Genomic DNA, 20,493 nt, shown 5'->3' on the forward strand with positions numbered 1-20,493 from the left:
GGTCAGTTGTAGTGTGTGCGTGGTGTGATGTGAGGGTGTTGGGAGGTGGGGAAGGCATGGGTGGAGTGTGGGTTAGGCTGAGGGTGGGGGTAGAGGTAGGGGTATGTGGGTAGGGGGTGAGCCCATGTGGCGCAAGGGAGCGAAGAGAGAAGATTAATCCCTGTTCACGGCGCAAACGGGAGTCCGGATGGCCCCTGTGCATGGACAATCCAAACACGGACAGGTGTTGCTGCAAGGAGTGACCGGCAGAACGGAAATGGCGTGACACCGGGGTGTCATTGCCAACGTTGATGTCTCGGAGGTGTTCCGCGAATCGGTCGGCCAGGCGGCGCCCCGTTTGTCCGATGTACAGAGAATGGCAGAGAGAGCAGGAGATACAATAGATAATGTTAGTAGAAGTGCAGGTGAAAGAGTCGGTGATGCGATAGGGTCGGTGATGAGTGCTGGTGAGGAGGGTGGTGTTGGTGAGGTAAGGGCAAGTGCGGTAGCGTGGGCGGGAGCAAGGGAACGAGTCAGGTTGGGAGGTTGGGTTGGGGAAGAAGTTGTGGACCAAGAGGTCTCGTAGGTTATGGGCTCGTTTGAAGGAGAGGAGGGGTCGATTAGGGAAGATGTGGGAGGTCGAGGGGTCGGACTGGAGGCGCCGGAAAGCTCGGAGAATGGCGCGTTGGAGGGGTAGGGTGGTGGGATGGTAGGTGAGGGGAAAAGGGAGGCGGGAAACGGCAGGGCGGGTTCGGGGGGAAGAGAGCAGATACACGGTCCATATACACCCGCACCCTGTGTGGAGCCCATTCTTTTACCTTCCCTTTTGCTTGTTTCAGTCATTAGGCTGCGTCCATGTTGAATTATTGGTCTTTACTAGCAACGAAGACCAATCATTCACAGTATCTAAATGCAATGATAGCCGATGTGGCACATGCCAATTCATACATTCCGGTAAATATATGAACACAAAAACCGGAAAAAATATTCACAAACGCAAATATGAACTGCGAAAGCAGAAATTTGATTTACTGCATCAAATACCCGAATTGTGAAGAACTATATGTGGGGCAGACTGGAAATGCACCTTCAGAACGTTCACGTGTGCACCGACAAGCACCGACAGCAAATTAGAGACCCAGATGTCCGTCAGATACCTTTGAGTGGGCATATAATAACATATGGTCGGAAAATATCTATAATAATAAATGCCAAAACGAATTTCTGTGTGTCAGTGTGTCACACCTTGATCCCGCCTCTCTCATTATTCATTGACATTTTTTCTACTCCTCCTGCTGGGATGAGAGTAATAGTAGGCATAGAGAAGGTGAGGGCGATAGTAGATTGACAGTTGAGATGGTAATGGGGTGAGAGTAATAGTATGAGCTGTAGTTGTGATAGAGGCAGCGGCGACGGTGATGATTGTAGTGGTGGTGGTAGCTGAGGCGGTCAAGCATGACGGTGATAGTAAGCAATGTGAAAGACAGTGGTGATGGAGGGGAAGGCGGCGAAGTGAAAGGTGTTGATGATGGTGGTGGCGCCAGAAGTCTGAATGGTGTGTGTATGGCAGTTGTGGTGGTGATAGTGGCAGTACTGGCGATGGCGATGGTTGAAAATAATCAACAGAGAGAGAGAGAGAGGTTAGAAAGGAAAAAATTGTACTGACTTCCGAATGGGAAGTCAAAATAGGCTGTTTATCATGCAGCTTTGCAATAAGTTCCAAATCGACAAATTATATCATTGTTTTGATGAAAATTGTTCATTGCTCGAAAAATATTGGCCAAGTTTAATAAAATTTAATATGTACTCAATGCAGGAAGTGTCATTATTGGGCTCAATGAAGAGCCTTTCACAGGAGCTAGTTTAAAACCTGCCCGATAGGGCTGCTTTTAAGCTAGTTTATAATATTTCCAGTTCACAAAATACACAGTCCAAGTGAAATCGAGAGAAAAATCATAGAAAAGAACTACATTAATAAATTCCAACCCAAGCTAAATAAACAATAATAATACTTAGAGGTACTATTTCTACTGTTACGATCACTACTACTACTACTACTAACAACAACAACGCTAAAGGATCTCATGATGACGATAGCAGGAAAATACTAGCTAAGTCAAGAGAAAAATGAGTAAAAATAATCTTATTTAGGGTTTAAATTTCTATTACCACAGCTACTCCGCCCACTACCACCATCACCACCACCACCGCCACCAACGATAACAATAATAAAAGTGATGATAATGGTGATGAAGATAATTGAAATGTAAAAATCCCTAGGAAATGTTACATTTCTAAAAATAGCCAAGCACATATTGCTTTGGCCAGGGTCAAAATACAGGTCCCTTGACATGTTCAACAAACCATGACGCCTAAGCCAAACACCAGTCAACTGATGTAAATTAGTGAAGCCACACACTGATTGGTCAGAAAACAATTTGCATTGATCGATTAAATGGAGATGCTTGAAACGGCCGTAATGCATTGACACCTGGACATCCTTGTTACTTATTTGCTTTATACTCACCTACCTTAGAGCTGCGTGGACAATACTGAACTGGCTTGGTGCCTCAATTTAAGTACCAAATTCAACTGAATCTTATTTTTTATACATACATACATACATACATGTGTGTGCGTCTGTGTATGTATGTATATATATATATATATATATATATATATACATACATACATACATACATTTATATATATGTATGTATATACATAATTAAAATCAGGGTAATAAAAATTTTAGAAATTTTTACTACTAGTGACCTAGCATGTAGAAAAATTAGTCAATAGACTATATATTATTCATATTAATACTGTACATTTAAACACATAAGAGGTATCCGTCTTAGGATTCCTGGCATGCTAGAAGGAACAGCCAAAATCCAAACCACTATTAGGGATAAACCTCGAAGGGAACGAAAAATAAAAACATTTACCATCTATCTCCAGGACTATGGTTTCTGACTTTTTTTAGTAAATAAAATAATTTGCTAGGCGAAGTCTTCATCGATAGGTACGCCTAGATTAAACATATAATAAGTATGAGGCAATCTAGCATGTGCCCCGTGCTTGCGCGGTGGATTTGAAAAACTATAATGTATAAGCACGGGGCACATGCTGGATTGCCTAGTACTTATATGTTTAATCCAGACGTCGCCGAGCAAATTATTCTATTTGCTAACAAAAGTCAGAAACCATGTTCCAGGAAATAGATGATAAATGTTTTTATTTTTCATTCCCTTCGAGGTTTATCCCTAATACTGGTTTGGATTTTGGCTGTTCCTTCTAGCGTGCCAGGAATCCTATGACGGATACCTCTTATGTGTGTAAATGTACACTGCATTTATACGTATGTATGCGCACGCACGCACGCACACACGCAATAAGAGACAGTACGTGACGTTCCATTAAATAAGTTATAAAACATAATAAATTAACAAACACAAGGCAAACAGGCACAAAAGGTCGCCAAATCCTCCTCAGTTCCGCATCTTCAAATGATATTATTCCCCTTTGGTTGCGCCGGCAGCGAGAAGCCGCCGGGAAATAGCGAGCCAATTAACGAGGGACCAAACATTAAAAAAAAACGAACAAACAAAGAAGAAATAAAAATAAATAAATAAATATGAAATGCATAAAGTGAACATACACACATGAAATTAATTTGCAATATACAATGCCGGAAAGAAATAATATTGAAGACGAGACCATTAGTGGACGGATGCGGGATAAATAAATAAGACGAAATGCGGACATACGGGCAAATCGAAATTAGAAAGCAGAATAGGGTCTTAGGGCCAATCAGGAGATGAAAATATGGTTAACGTCACGAGTAATATCCCAAAGTATTAGAAACAAGACAAAAGAGACACAGGCGTGGTTGTGTGGTAAGAAGCTTGCTTCCAAATCACATGGTTCCGGGTTCAGTCTCACTAAATGAAGCCTGATATATGTATGTATGCATACGTACGTATGTATGCATACGTACATATGTATCTTTTTTGTGTCCAATCATATTTAAAACTTTCGTACGCCATGGGAAGACCATTTCTCTGTGGAAATAGTCTCAGGAGAAAATTCTCCTCATAGACTATGTATGAAAACGCATCATTGAGTTATGACTGACGTCGTATTGTAGGACGTATGCATTTCTGCGTCATTACTCTTTAGCATTATAAGTGAATTGAAATACTTCCCATTGGCAGTTGGAACCATAAGGTAAAATAAATTGATCGGGAGTTCAATTCCTGCTTTCCATCGATAACCAATTACTTAGAAAGAACAACAACAAAAAACACACAAGCAAAAACACTTTTCCTTAGATATTCCACCATAATTAGGAATGAGATCTTGTGGCTATCATACTTTTCTTCATGCATAAACCGCAAAGGTAAAATGAAGTGAATTGACCTTAAGAGTGTATACTGGTTCCTTTAGGACTAAGAACAAAGGCTCCGTATCGTAGACTCTTCCACCAATAAATAGAAAGTAAGTTTCTCCCATCATTCAGTTTCCAAAGTCCAAATTATACTCTGTTTGTCATACACGAAACCAATATGTTAAAAATAATGCAATTTTTATTTTTATTACTTAAATATGTGGCTAACGCCCTTTTGTAATTAAAATAACAATTAATTTCATTTTTAATTAGTTTTTATTTTTATGAGCATCTCCAACTAATAGGGTAGTTATTACAACAACGAAAGCTGTAACTTCGCTAACGAAGTCCAATAAGGCATTTCACCAACATTTGGAGTTATCACTCTTTGTTGATCGCACTAGACAATGACGTTTGTTAACACCTTATTGGGTTTATCCCCTTAACGCTGCATTTAATCATTCTGGAGATATTTCTCATATTAAAAACATTGGCTATAGTAAAAACCGTCAAAGTATTGTTTAAAACAATAGTGAAAATATTGAAAAAAAAAACATGAAAAATGAAATATAAAACAGTTAAAACGTACATTATAAAGAATTATAAACACAGGAATTATTAACATAAAATATAACATTCTAGCAAAATGCATTTTGTATTTTCCAATTTCATTTCTTAGCTTCAAATTTCTTTTGGTAATTAAAAACGAAAGTTCAGAAATCAACGTAAAAAATAAATGTTGCAAATGGCAGCAGATTCTGAGATGACATTCGTAAAAAATTATTGGTTCTCGTTTATTTCAAAACTTGGATTATACTTTCCTTTCCCTGTCTCAGCTTTTTTTTTTTTTTTACTCCCAGCAGGGCACCAGGAATTTGTAGGCGTAGTAAGTCGGTGAATGGTCTGTTGGATAGAAAAAGCAAAGAAAATATACAGATATAGATTATGATAATGTATACAGCGAATAGTTGTATGACGGTAGAAATATATATTATTTTCCTTGTAACATTATTTGGTTTAATCGTCTCTGTTTTGAAATTGGGGAAGACTATTTTTGGAGTGAGTTTCACAGCAAATTAGTTTGTCATCGAGCGACAGATAGAATAAACAGAGAGAGAGAAAGAGAGAGAAAGAGAGAAGCATGGTTGTGTGGTTAACAAACTCGCTTTGCAGCCACGGTTTCTGTTTCAATCTCACTTCTGCTATAGCCATAGACTACCAACACACCTTGTGAGTGGAGTTCGCAGACGGGAAACGTACGAAGGCCGTCCTGTGTGTGCGTGTGCCTCTTGATAACTAGTGTTGGTTTGTTTATGTTCCCATAATCTATCGCTTCGGCGAAAGAGACCGATAGAATAAATACCAGGTTTAAAAAGATGTAGTGGGATTGATTTGTCCGACGAAACACTCCAAGGTGGTGCCCCACCATGACAGCGGCCCATGACCTGAAGCAATATATATATACACACACACACACATACACACAGAGAGTGCGGTGAATATATAATGCGCCTAAATTACGCAAAAATGAAAGTCACCCTGACATCTCATTTTAACAGATATATTTACCAAGGTTACATAAAAATATCATGCATTGTAGTGAATAGATTCGTTACAAGGTAGAAGCGTGGACAGAATGCTAACGGAACACCTGGATTGTCTCTCTCTCACACACACACACACACACAAAGAAACTGCCTGGGGGTGGGGAAGAAGGAAAGATAGTTTTAGAGATGGTCTTCCTCTCATTCTATCTACGTATCTCTCTTTATTTCCTTGTCATGTGGCTGTTATTAGTATCTCTCTCCCATTACCCTTACTGTATAATTACATCCGGTCATTACTTCTCAACTATTATCCTTCCCATTTTCCACTCTTCTCTGTACCACCAGACCTATCACTTCGTTTTCCCTTTTCATACTCTCTCTTCTCCCCTTTTGCCTTCCATTTCCTTTCATCTTCTTCAATCTTAACAATCCTTCTGGTCACATCTCCCTGAATGAACGTTGACGACATAGAGCATTTAAAAAACAATGTCTTTCATATTGAAGGGTACAAAGCAACCTCACCAGTGCTGGTACCACGACAAATTGCATCCAGTACATTTTATAAAAGTTGTTGAATGAGCGGAGGCATAATAGGATCGATTCTTTACTCTGAACTTATGCCTATTTCTCTAGTTCTAGTGGCACAATAAAATTCGCCCAGTTCATTTCACAGAGTGGTTGGCGATAGGAAGTGCATGGGACGAAAGAAAACAAACCAGAGTACTAAATGTATTGGATTGGTTTGTTGGAAAACTGGTCCTTCAATATGTCTAGGAGGAGAGAGAACTGATGTAAATCGTGTTGACTTCTCGAACCTATGACAGCGAAGAAAGCGGACGTACGAGGGGTGTTTGAAAAGTTTTGAGCATTCAAGTCTTGTACCATGTTTTGTTTTTATGAGCCTCAAAACTCTTTTCATACACCCTTCGTAAAATGATGACGTTGGTGTTAAGCCTTCACACAATGTAATCGAAAATTTAATACTTACTTCTTTAATTCTTACTATGTTTGCATTTTTGCAGGTTGGTTTTTCAGTATTTAGAAATTCCACGATAAACCTATAAACGCAGTAAAGTGGTATCGGGCATAAACACAGAGCGGATAAAACCCAGCCAATAATCTGGGCAAATTCTGGATAGACCTCACCGTTATCGTATGTGGGGGGTTTGTACCGGATCATCCGGTAAATAAAAAGCATCTGGAAAGAGAAATACATGTTTATAAAATTATGTTTACTTCTTCGGTGTCTGTAAAATGTAATATTCTCTTTTTTCTACTCTAGTTACAAGGCCTAGATTTTGTGGGGAGGGGGGCAGTCGATCACATTGACCCTCTCTAGTACTCTACTGGTATTTAATTTATCGACCCCGAAAGGATGAAAGGCAAAGTCGACCCCCGGCGGAATCTGAACTCAGAATGTAAAGACAGTCAAAATACCGCTAAGCATTTCGCCCGGCGTGCTAACGATTCTGCCAGCTCGCCGCCTTACGAATAATAATAATGTCGCGCACATATGGTCGTGATGTGCCTGGTGTACCCTTATCAGACGGGTAGTCATGATGGGTATATTGGGCTTTGTATATTTTACCCCAGTGTCACTTTGATGGCATGCACTGCTCTCTCACTCAATAATAATAATAATAATAATAATAATAGAATAGACACAACACTTAGACAGATTACAGAGGCTACACACCTAGTAATAGAGACGAAGCCTCCACAGAAAATACGAATACAACAATAATAACCCCCCCCCCCAGCACCACTTCCACAGAATGCAACATGACGACGAAAGAGAATGAAAAACACACAAACAGCATGATACATAAACTCATATATACACACATACACAAACCTAAGATGAAATGTAGAAAAATCGAAAAAAAAAATGAGAGATAAATAAGTAAATGAATGAAAAAAAGAAAAAGGCTAAACAAAGGCACAGATACAAACAGTATAATAAGCAAACCCATAAATACACACATACAAAACACATATACAAATATCATAGACACGCGTACACATACGAACGCACAGACAGACACATATACACACACAGAGTGGCGGACTCGGTCTAAAAATACTGGTTGCCAGGAGACTAAGGGGGCCCATCCGCAACTACAATGCTATCATTTAATTTTGTTTTTGTTAAAAGTATTCTTTTCAAATGTCTAAACACAGCCAGGCTGAAATAATGCATTTTTCCTGGAGTGAATAAAAAATTCTCGAACTTGAGGGCATTAGATACTAACATGGGCCCCCATGGCGCAGGGTCCCACTTGCCATTGGGTAAGCTGGCAACCTGGCCAGTCCGCCACTGCACACACACGCACAAACACAGACGCAAACGCATATGCGGATGAAGATACAATCTATAGAAAGACAGAATGGACTAAACAGAATGGAGACACGTGAGAAGGGGATTCGCTGAAGATACCACAGGTGTGTGACGAAAGATTTCCAAACAAAGGACATAAAACAAGAACAATGATAAAATAAATCGGAAGAGAAGAACGAATATACAGTGCGTGTGTTTATTTAGCAAATAAATAAAGAAAATGACCATCCCGAAATATAACAAAATCTGTGTCAACGCACGATTTCAAATCAGAAATCTTACAAAACAAATACAATAATAATAATAATCTTTTCTACTCTAGGCACAAGGTCCGAAATTTTTGGGGAGGGAGCCAGTCGATTAGATCGACCTCAGTACGCTGGGTGCTTAATTTATCGACCCGGAAAGGATAAAAGGCAAAGTCGACTTCGGTGGAATTTGATCTCAGAATGTAGCGACTGACGGTAAGCATTTAGCCCGGCGTGCTAACGTTTCTTATTTCTTTATTGCCCACAAGGAGCTAAACATAGAGGGGACAAACAAGTACAGACAAAGGGATTAAGTCGATTACATCGACCCCAGTGCGTAACTGGTACTTAATTTATCGACCCCGAAAGGATGAAAGGTAAAGTCGACCTGGGCGGAATTTGAACTCAGAACGTAAAGACAGACGAAATATAGCTAAGCATTTCGCCAGGCGTGCTAACGTTTCTGCCAGCTCATCGCTTTAAATATCAACAACAACAACAACAACAATAATAATAATGATAATAATAATAATTTCAAATTTTTACCACAAGAGCAGCTTGGGGGGCGAGAGAATCACGTCGATTACATCGACCCCAGTGCGAAACAGGTACTTTTTAAATCGACCCCAAAAGGAGGAAATGCAAAGTCGATCTCGGCGGAATTTGAACTCAGAACGTAGCGGCAGACGAAATACCAATTTCTTTATTACCCACAGGGGGCCAAACATAGAATGGTACAAAACAACTGATTGGGATCAATAATGCGAATGGTTTACATAAAATATGACTTTAAAAATTTTATAAAATATAAAAAATCGAATGATATTAACAGTACGTTAGACAACACAAATGAAGCGATGATCAGGCCACGCTCCGACCCCACAAGCCCCGATCTATCGCTGGCACTTTTTTTTTTTCTTTTTTTCTTCTGACTATTCACACGGTTCCTTGCACGCACAACACTCGTGCAACATGCTTCCATCTCTTTTGGAACGTACACTCCGACAGACATCTCTCCAGCCACACTTTCCTTTTCAAATGAAAAGTAAAAAATGAACGTAAATTGTGGCCAGAGATAAAGTTGCCTGTCTTAATTCCTTTTATCCTCGTCTTCCATACTACCTCTTTCGCTATTGCTACAACCGTGAGAAAACAATTCTTACCTGCGTTTATTAAAACTCCCGGTGGGTCAATGTTTATAATTGACTCAGTCGACAGCTGTACTCTTCCTTCGCAGGACAACAGGTGTTCAGCATAAGCCCACATTTCAGATATCTCCGGATACTGAACAATAGCGTGAGAGACGGTTTCCCTGTCTCCCCCGCATCTTGGACAGGTCGGCGACTGACGCTTACCGTGTCTTGCAAGCTTATCCCAAACGGGCCAGGCACCTCTGTAGCGTTGCCAGGTTAAGGACTTTTGGAAGTTGTCCAACGTTCTCAACCCGAATGTACGGTGAAACAAGCTGTCCAGTTGAATAAACCCGAGACCTAGAGTCGCCCCTAGGCCATCGTCGCATTCAGACTCTACCAACCCACTATATAAAATCCGTGTGGAACCCCCACCGCTGGCGTTGCCCGAGCGCCGGAAAAGCAAGAGGGCCTTACGACACTCTTTATGCCATTCACTCGACCTCGGTCTACGAGAACACCAGGCTTCCTGTTCACAAAAACTTTTGAACTCGGGGAACATTTGTCTGGCCAGCGGAGACCACACCCGTTCACTATCCAGGAGAATCCAGAGGTGCCTCAATCTCAACGCATGCCTGCGCATCATTAACCAAGGCATCCCTAAACCTCCCTTTATAGACTTTTGACAGCAGACAGAGCGTTTCACAAGTGGCGACCTGCACTTCCACAAAAGAGCTGTCTCTCCAACCTGATCAACCACGAATCCGGACAAGGCACGACGGTTAGGCGGTAGGTAATGACCGATGCGATAAACACATTGGCCACCTCCGCCTTCCCTTTCAGGGATAGCCACCACCAAGACCAGGTCTTGATTACTGCAGCCACCCTGCTCAATACCTCCGTCCAGTTCTTCTCTATCTGGAGGCCTGGACCAAACCAAACTCCCAGCAACTTAACCGGTCCCTCCGTCCAGCGCCCAACATCGCTGTCTGAAGGCATCGACTTGCCAACCCAGGTGCCGAGTTGTAAGCCGACCGACTTTTCCCGGTTAATCTTTGCTCCTGCCACCTCCTCGTAAGCCTCAATAGTCTTACCCACTTCACGTAGGCGTGCTACTGAGGTTACGCTGATAGTGATATCATCCGCGTAAGCCGTCACAAACTCCTCTAGACCTGGTTCTCTCGGAATGCCACTCAACCTCCGCAGTAGTGGCTCGAGAGCTACCACATACAAAAGCGGTGAGAGCGGACATCCTTGACGAACCGAGCGTCTGATACAGAACGGCTTCGAAAGGAAACCGTTCACCCGAACTATCGAGTCAATGTTGTGGTACAAAGCAATAAACCACCTGAGGAAGCCAAGGCCCAAGTGTACCAGTGCCCCACCTTAGCCAGATTTATTACTAACCCTCTCTATGGTATAGCGGATAAGATGGAGGGTATCCTGAATGGTTCTGCCTGGGATGGCACATGTCTGTGCCTCCCGGACTATACCATCCGCGACACGCGCCAACCTTTTCGCTAAGACCTTGGCCAAAATCTTCACTTCTGCGTTTAACAGAGTGATGGGCCTGAAATTCTCTATAACGTCCCCCTTGTCCGGGTCCTTTCTGACCAACGTCACTACACTCCGGCGCACAGATCTGAGGATAAACCCATTCTGTTGCCAGTTCGCGACCTACCCGCTTTACAGTCGGCCAAAGCCTCCTTCACCTCCCCAGGCGTGATTGGCCCTTCGCAAGACACCGCATCCGACCCCGAGAGGCACGGCAGACCGGCAAGAAAGTCCTCGAGGGCTCTCCCACCATCAGGACCGCCGTCACCCCCGAACAGCTGGGCGAAGTACTTCCGAAAGGCCTCACACATTTTCTCGGGTTCGTTTATCAAGACGCCATTATGGTTCGTCAAAGACCGTATCGTGGAACTATTTCCTTGCCGAGCTTCCACCACTCGGGCCCATCCAGCGGCCTTGATTCCTTCACTTCTCATCGCACGTAACTTAGCTCTGGCAATACTTCCCATATGTTGGGCTTCAAGATGCTGGTTTAACTCCAGTCTTTTCACCTTCACTTGGTCCGCATTGCCAGTCCTCCAGACTTCTTCTAGTTCCATAACTATACCATCTCCTATTCTACGTCCCTTCTTAGCTAAACTTATGCTAAACCTAATAGACTCATATTTGATGGCTCTTTTTAGGGCGTACCACCATTTGTTATTAATGATGGTACCTGTCAATGCCCTCTGAATTAACATCTTGATCCGCTTTCTGTATTCCTCAATCGCCAAAAGGGACGTATTGAGTTTCCAATAGTCAGATCCCCGACTATGTAACTTGTCTATTGTCAGTTTACAGGTAACCATCTTGTGGTCACTGTAGCTGACTGGAAAAAACTGTGGACACTTAGCTATAGACTTATCTGTTTCTCTAATTAAAATCCTATCTAGATATGTTCTGGTAGACCCGGCACTATTTGACCACGTCCACTGTGGAGTGTTCGGGTGTTCCAACCTATATGGGTCTGCTAGCTGAAAGTGACTTAGTAGATCCCATAAGCCTGGGTTACATTTTCTGTTCGTGTTCGAGCCAACACAATCTGTGTGTGCCTCACATATTGTGTTAAAGTCTAACAATACTAGCGAATGTGACGTGGCCAGGAACTTGCCCAGGTCAAGAAAATATTCACTTTGCGGGCCCATAATATTGGGTGCATAAATAGCAACTAGCCTGATTATCTTGCCATAACTGAATGTCAGGTCAAGAACGACCAGCCTGCCTTCTGGATCAGAAAAAAAACAACTTTTTCTCGGCTACCCGGTTTCTTTTTAGAAGGACCAACACCCCACCCCCACCTCCCGCCCGACTCGGAGAAACGTATTTCTCGTAGCCGTTCAGGAGGGGAGACAGATCTCTTGGCCTCTTTACTCGGGTTTCCGTTGCAACAATCACATCCAATTTTCTTGACCTGATGTCATTTAAGAAGCATCCTTGCTTCCAGCTAGACAACAGGCCACGAACATTTAAACAACCAATGTGAACAGACATGTCTTACTTGTTAATCAGGGCTTGTCCGGTGGAGAGGGACTCTCCACCTTTTCTTGACATAGGGTCGGAGGTGGCAAGTCTTGAAAAATGGACTGGTTAAATTCCAGTCTCATTGTCGATACAGACGTTCTGTATGTATTTAATAAAATCTTATGAGTCTTTGAATCCATTTCGTATAGTTCATAATTTTGAAATTTTTCAGACAGTTCTGCTATTCTGGTAGCTGATTTTTTTGCTTTTATTTCTCTCATTAAATCAACATTTTTGCTGTGAAGTGCTACTATCCCTCTGTCCTCCACTTCTTTCCTTGTTATTTGTGGTCGGTTTCTTTTTACTGCTTTTTTTGGTCGTTGTTCTACTTGTTTTACTTGGTTAGCATTTTCTATTTTTCTTTTACTGGTAATTTTCTTTCCTTCGGTTTCTTTATCTTTCTCTTCCTCCTCACCTTCAGATTCCTCCTCGCCTTCCTTACAGTATTTTTTTATATGGCCTATCTGACCGCACTGAAAACATCGGGGTTTACGCCCCTCGACAAAAACGTTGAGGAACAACTCCTCCCCAACTTCTATTTTTTCTGGAAGTTGTTCAATTACAGCCTGTTCTCCTTGAATTAATAAGTGGACCGTGTGGCCGATCCAATATGTTTCTTCGGTGACGATAGCCTGAAGTATATTCACTTCATTTACCTTCTTTGCCAGGACCGCCGCCATCAACCACATAGGGTCGACTTTAGGAGGGACCTTTGTTATTCGTATGTTGGCAGTCCTCATACCCATGTATATAGGTATTAGAATTAAATCTTCTGTTTCCAATGAATTTATCGAGTGCATCTGTGCCGTTTCAATATTTTTTAGTTGTACCTCGATGGTACCAAATTTTTTACCTCTGGTCAGATATATGATATCCTGCCAGATGAATTTCAAACATTTTTCCACTCTCTCCTCGCTTACTCGCTCAATTCTTCTTTATTTTTTACAGTATGTCTTGTTTATGATGGTTTTCTTTTTTTCCGACAATAAATAATCCTCTAGGGGTTGAATCTTGACAACACCGTCTTGAATTGTAATCATGTCTTTGTACATTCGTAGGTCGCTTTTGTTTGTCGACAGCTGGCGGGTTCCACCTCCAGCCGCGACGCAAAACTTCTTTTTTGTTTTCCTTCTGTTTGAAGGCTTTTCACAGTAGAATTCGTTGGTTTTGGCGATTCACCTTCAGAAGAATCTGAAACATCTCCAAACAATAAACTTTCAATATTTTTTCCATCGGTTGACGCTTCGCCAGACGAAGATACACTATTCGGCATCTTGCCAGCGATTAATGTCTCCCCCACAGGGGAGAACACACGATAGTTTTCGAACGAAGACTATCACACAAATAATTATAACAGGAAATAACACAAGAACAGTCAATAGAAACTTGCACTTACTATACAAACGTACTCAAATAATTACTAATAGATACAAACTCACGGAGCCGTTAGACCGCTAAGCATTTCAACCGGTGTCACACAGACGAAATACCGCTAAGCATTTCAACCGGTGTCACACAGACGAAATACCGCTAAGCATTTAGCCCGGCGTGCTAACGATTCTACTAGTTCACCACTTTAAATAATAAAAATAAAACTACTGAATAATAATAATGATGATGATGATGATGATAATAATAATAATAATAATAATCATAATAAAGTTATGATAAGGTAACCCCGTAAAAATAATCAAGATTGTGGAGGAAAACACTTACTGAGATAAGAATTGGAGAACAAATAGTCCAACAAAAGACCCAGAAGCCAGCTGGGTGGGGGGTGTATCCGATCATGAATTCAATGTTATTCATAAATCTTCGTGCACCTAGAGGAAAAAAAAGAAAGAAAGAAAAAGAATTGAATTAATCACGAATTGCAGGAACGCACAAATAAATCGGTGTTAGTCTCAAGTCGGCCTTCATTAAGTGGATCTGTACAATGAAGATGTTCCATCCGTGGTCCTCCTAATCGCATTCTGACATAGTATGGGGATACACAACTCAGTCTCGCTGACGTGTGTGGTTGGCCTTTGGGTATTATGTGTGTGGAAGTTCACTCTCTAAATGGCTATTGTTTATTGTAAGGCGGCAGAATCAGGAACCAGTAAACGACTGAGGTCGATGTAAGTGACTTGTCCCTTCCCCTCAAAGATTGCTAGGTTTGAGCCCTGCAGTGGACCAGCATCTCATTCAGGAAGAGTGTCACGATATCGGCCCTTTTGAATCCGAAGGCTCAATAAAAATATTTAAGGCAAGAGACACTGGTTGTGTGTTTGATGTTGTTTGTAAAACATCAGGGGACTAACTTCAAGTGGATGCTGAAAGTGTGACTCGATCTTGCTTTTCTAGGATACCAGCTGTACTTTACGGCAAGTACCACACACACACACACACGCACACGCACACGCACGATGCATATAACAACAAAGAACTTACCATAAACCCACATGACAGCAATTAGCTCGCATGATGCTACACAGAGCACTGAAAAATCAGCAGCATACCCATCAAGAAGAGAGACAACATAGGTTCCACCCTGAAGAAGAAAAATACTCCTAGAAATAAGATACTAAAGCAAGTGTTCTGAAATAAGGGTACAAGGGGCACGACTGAGAAAATACAGGCGTATGCGAAATTTGCAAAATCTTTCAAATTCTGAAATAATTACAACCAAAAGATGTTTAACTGAAGCTCTCCCACCCCACTCAGATGTACTAAATAATCTTAATGAAAAGACAAAAGAAACTTCGTCAAAGATGTTGCTTGGAAGTTTTAACTTCCAAAAATAATAATTAATAACAATGTCTGTTGTGTGATATCCACTGTAATAAAATGGTTACATACTAGTAATTATGGGATGTAATTATTTTACAATATATTCTTCATAAGGATACCCTTATGAATACACCTTATGAATACCCCTTATACCGGATGTGACGAACTGCTTTGCTGGAAAAGTCTTGGGAACCCTGATTTTTAAGATATACATGTGTAAAAATAAAAGACTCAGCTTGTGCAGACTGATATTAAGTGTGTGTGTTGGGTTTGACACTGATAAGGAAAGAGAGACAATAAGAAATTTTGACCGGGTGCTACACAATCTGTTCTGAGGAGATGGACTGCAAATTAAAAGTCTTTGTTAAAGACCCACCAAGAAGAAAGGCAAAATTGTACATGGCGGGATTTTAACACAGCCGCAAACATTCGGAACTAATGCTCTGAGGAACGCAACGAGACGTTTTGGCGTAGCCATGTCGGCGCCGCTGATTTGACGCTGACGTATTTGACATGAGACCTTTTGATGTTTCTTTACTTCTCTTCCTCCCTCACCCACCGTGTTTACGAGTGTTAGCTTATTTCTGTTTGTGTGTATGAGGAGAAGGAAAGTGTTTATATCATTCATGGTCAATTAATAAATTGTAATCTCTCTCTCTCTCTCTCTCCCGCCTTCTGTGTATGTATGTTTATGCATGTATGCGTGCTATTGCCTCCAGTACCAAAACATACTCCCGCGAAAAGGACCATCAGCCGTGCGTTATTGTCTCAATGCACACGAGGAATTCTATCCAAAATTAACGATTGCCAATATTCTGCGTTATTATTCATAACTGGAATTTGGTTTTGTAGGAATCTAAGAAATGATAATCTTTGGAGTAAAATAAGAGAAACACAAATATACAACTCACAGGGCAGACGCATGGTAAGGCAAAAAAGAAACAACAAGCACCACAGCCCAAACAAATGAATCCTTTGTAGTCTCGAAGTTTCGGATATTCATCTTGAATGCAAGTGAGGACCGTCTCAAGCATACCAAACTGAAACAGGAACGAAGAGAGTTTCAAAGCATGAAATAAAGATAACAAAAAGAGTTTAAAAATAAGCTCTCAACCAAAAAAGAAAAAAAAACTGAGTTTGTGTAAAATATAAAAGAAAAATATAGGGAGGGAGATATCGAAATAATATTTAACAGATATTTGGAAGAAAATAGGTTAGAGGAAACTAAAAAGTAATGCGCTGAAAATATTGAGTGAATTATAAATTTTTGGTCATTAAATTAAGCAATATTTATACCTTCTGAACTCGGTTGAAGATAAATTTGTGCCAGAGTTTCAGTCAATAAAATGCTGTGCGGTAAGGCACCAGCTCCTGTTTTGTCAACCTTGAATTAACGAAAGGTAAAACCTGACACCAGTGGAATTTTCCTTCACAATGTTGAACGATAAGATAGCGTTGAGTACTTAGTCTCGCCTTTTGTTTTTTTCTACCACCCAATATTAATAAATCATTTACGTTTTCCTTGTTGGTCTCGACGGGGAAAAATATAAATACGATTTGACAACGAACAAGGATCAAAGGAGGACGCGGAAGACAGATGAATGTGCTGGGTTGGTCTGTTTGTAAGGTGTGTGTGTGGTTAGCTAGTCCAAAAGAATATATGCCGTTATAGCAGCCGTAGAAGGTGAACAAAGAGATACAACATATGTGAGTTAATTGTATAATAGAAGCCTGTTGGTGACCTCCTCTGTGATAACCAGCCGAATAACTTTCTTTAAGGCGAGTTCTACTGTGTTTGTGTAGATGTTGCAACAATAAGGTTTGTATTAGAATTTCGCCAGGGTTGTCTTCGGTATTCGTCTCCCTGATCCTGGTTAATTAATGTACTGGAATTTATTTACTCGCTTACATCTCTTGTTATAACTTTTGATCTTAAGCACAAACGCATGGCCTGGCGTCCCGCTACGTGGCACCTTCTGCTATGGCACCGGGCGTACCAAAGCTTTGCGAGTTAGTTTGGTAGAAAAAAAATAAACTGAAAGAAACCTTTCGTGTGAGCGCGTAGTAGCTGTGTGTGGGGCTTCTTGACTCGGAATTGCTCGATCGTCTTAAACGATCGCCACTGTCATCTGTTTGCAATGTTCCGTGAAAAAGACGTCTGGAGAAATATCACCTTGATTGGAAACAGGTGAGGGTTAACGCCAGGAAGGGTACTCGGCCGTAAAAAATATTCCTGAATGAATTCCGTCTAATGCTGCCAAGCATGAAAAAGTGGACGTTAAAACGGTGATGATGCTGAAGGATGTAGAATATTTGATCTGATTGAGGGTATTATACAAGAAATATATAAACAATGTTGATTTACCTCACTGTCCAGTCCAAGGATGAATAACATGAAAAAGAAAAGAATTGACCAGAGTTGAGGAATCGGAAGACGCGCCAAAGCTTCAGGATATACGACGAAGGCCAACTCGAAACCTACAAAAGAAAAGAGAAACGAAATTTTTTTTTATCTTTTGCTTGTTTCAATCAATAGTCTGCGGCCATGCTGGGGCACAACCTAGAAGGGTCGCATGAATCGAACCCCAGTACTTATTTGTAATCTTGATACTTATTCTGCCGCTCGCTGTTTAATAACCGCTAAGGTATGAGGATGTAAACAAACCAACACCAATTATCAAGTGATGTTGGGACACACAAACACACAAACTTACACGCATTACATACACATACATACAGGGGCTTCTTTCAGTTTCCGTCTACCAAATCTACTCACAATACGCTGGTTGCTCCGAGGGTACAATAGTAGACATTTGCTCAAGGTACCAAGCATTGGGACTGAATCCAGACCCGTGTGGTTGACCAGCAAATTTCCTACCACACAGCGATGCCTGATCACAAACACACACACACACATTATTTTTTATTTGTTTCAGCCATGCCGCTGCGGTCATGCTGGAGCACCACCGTGGTTTTGTAACGTTATTTATGATTATCTTTCCGCTGATTCTCTCAGACTGGTGGTAGGGATACATTAGGTCAAACACCGACATAACAGAAAATGACACGAAAACAAGCAATCACCCACGCACAACACCACATAACACATCAAAATCATACACATGACAGGTAACACGTAACACATACACATAGCACGTAACACACTGAAATCTCTCTACCCGGATGCAGTAGGGAGATTCCAAAACTACTCATAAAAAAATGTATAAAAACCCTCTAAGAGAAGACTGGCAGGTGAAGAACCAAGAACTTTCGGACAGTAAGTAACTGTCTCTCTCTCTCTCTCTCTCTCTCTCTCTCTCTCTCTCTCTCTCTCTCTCTCCTTTTCTCTTTCGTCTTCTTTACGTGTGTAAAACACAAATTTTGATAGGAACATGCTCAAAATAGGCAGTATAAATGTACGTGGCTTGGGGTCGCCTTGGAAACAAGGGTACCTGTTAAACGACATCAAGTCACAAAATCTGCATATCATAGCCATCAGCGAGACCAGACTCCACAGCCCGCGGGCCCTCCATGTTCGGCGGACATTTCGACATTTATTTTTCTCCGTGTCTGCCGAGATGGGTGGATGAGGCACCGCGGTGTTTCTTCGGAAGAGTTTGGACCTCAAAGTAAGAACAATTTTCCTAGACCCAGAGGGTAGGCTGGTCGTCTTGGATGTCGACGGCACCAATAGTAGTGCCTTTCAACTGATAGCAGTTTATGCACTGTCCTTAACAGGCTGGCCAGATTTCTTTCGACGTCTAGAGGTTTTCTTGGGAACGCCTCGACCTTTACTTTTAGTGGGGGATTGGAATGCTACCCTGGACATGCATCTAGATTACGCAGGCAGCGATAGCAATAGAAAGGGATGAAAATGCCTCAAAGACCTGCTCAGACGTTTCCAACTGTCTGACAGGTACCGATTGGACCACCCGAATGTGCCAACGTGGACATGGAGTAACCGCATCGGGTCGTCCAGATCGTATTTAGATAGGGTATTCTATAGGACAGTGGATAAGCATAGAGTAGGTTGTCCACATTTCCACATAGTCAGCTACTACACAGACCACAAATTTGTCACTTGTACGCTTGACTTAGATAAGACACATAGACAGGGTCCCGGTTACTGGAAGCTGAACGCGTCTTTCACGGCACGCCAGGTTTAGAGGGACCGGATTAGCACATTAGTTAAGAGAGCATTAACGGGTGCCATCATCAACAACAGATGGTGGTATGCCCTAAAAAAAGCATCAAAGTAGAATCGGTTAGGTACAGTAAGGCCCTAGCGTTAGACCGAAATAAAATAGAAGGAGACCTAGTAAAGAAATTAGAAGAGGCACTTAGGACTGGCATCGCGTCCAACGTAGTGGCAGTGAGGTTGGCCCTCGACCATGCGTTGTCAGAGCTAGGATTCGTGCTCTGAGGGACGAGGGAGTTGGAGCGGCCCGAGAGGCCCGAGTAGCGGAGGCGCAACGAGGCAACAGAACCTCCATTAGGTCCCTAACAGATGAACGTAGGCGCGAATTACTCGAGCCTGAAAGGATGTGCGAGGCTTTTCAACAGCACTTTGCCCGATTGTTCGGGACAACTGGTGGGTCAGAACGCAGAGTGGACTTTAGTGCCTACCTGCATGACCTGCCACGACTCGCAGCAAGGGAGGCGGAGTGTTATGAAAGACCCATCACAGCCGCAGACATACGGGATGCGATGGCAGGCTGCAAGGGAGACAAGTCGCCAGGCTTGGATGGTCTGCCCTACGAACTTTATTGTCATATGCCAGACTTGTTTGGAGGCGTCTTGGCAGCTGTCTACTGCAACTGACAGTAAAACAGGAGTATCCCCGTCTTTGTAAAGCGAGGAGCGGTGGCACTGCTAAAGAAAGATCCAAACAAGATAATTTCAGGACCACCACTCTGCTCAACGCAGATTTGAAAATTTTGGCCAAGGTGTTAGCCGAGAAGTTGGCGCTTGTCATCTAGAAACTAGTTGACAAGGCGCAAACGTGCGCACTACCGGG

General features: G+C 41.9%; 1 protein-coding gene across 2 annotated transcripts in view; it reads right to left on the minus strand.

The window, feature by feature from the left end:
* Positions 1-4,626: 4,626 nt before the first annotated feature.
* Positions 4,627-20,493, minus strand: part of LOC106878093 (sodium- and chloride-dependent glycine transporter 2) — a 67,559-nt gene continuing 51,692 nt past the window's right edge. The window contains exons 10-17 of one of the 2 annotated variants that reach the window (XM_089360951.1): positions 17,842-17,954; positions 16,388-16,516; positions 15,138-15,237; positions 14,421-14,527; positions 9,117-9,203; positions 9,049-9,084; positions 6,905-7,114; positions 4,627-5,272 (exon numbers count right to left, since the gene is read on the minus strand). In XM_089360951.1, the coding sequence (XP_089217077.1) occupies positions 5,150-5,272; positions 6,905-7,114; positions 9,049-9,084; positions 9,117-9,203; positions 14,421-14,527; positions 15,138-15,237; positions 16,388-16,516; positions 17,842-17,954 (905 nt within the window). In that variant the 3' untranslated portion in view covers positions 4,627-5,149. The remainder of the gene's footprint in view (positions 5,273-6,904; positions 7,115-9,048; positions 9,085-9,116; positions 9,204-14,420; positions 14,528-15,137; positions 15,238-16,387; positions 16,517-17,841; positions 17,955-20,493) is intronic. The other variant, XM_089360952.1, reaches the window with a different exon arrangement.

This window comes from Octopus bimaculoides, chromosome 12 (assembly GCF_046866305.1).
Source record: "Octopus bimaculoides isolate indiv1 chromosome 12, ASM4686630v1, whole genome shotgun sequence".
In the NCBI taxonomy this organism is placed as follows: domain Eukaryota; kingdom Metazoa; phylum Mollusca; class Cephalopoda; order Octopoda; family Octopodidae; genus Octopus; species Octopus bimaculoides.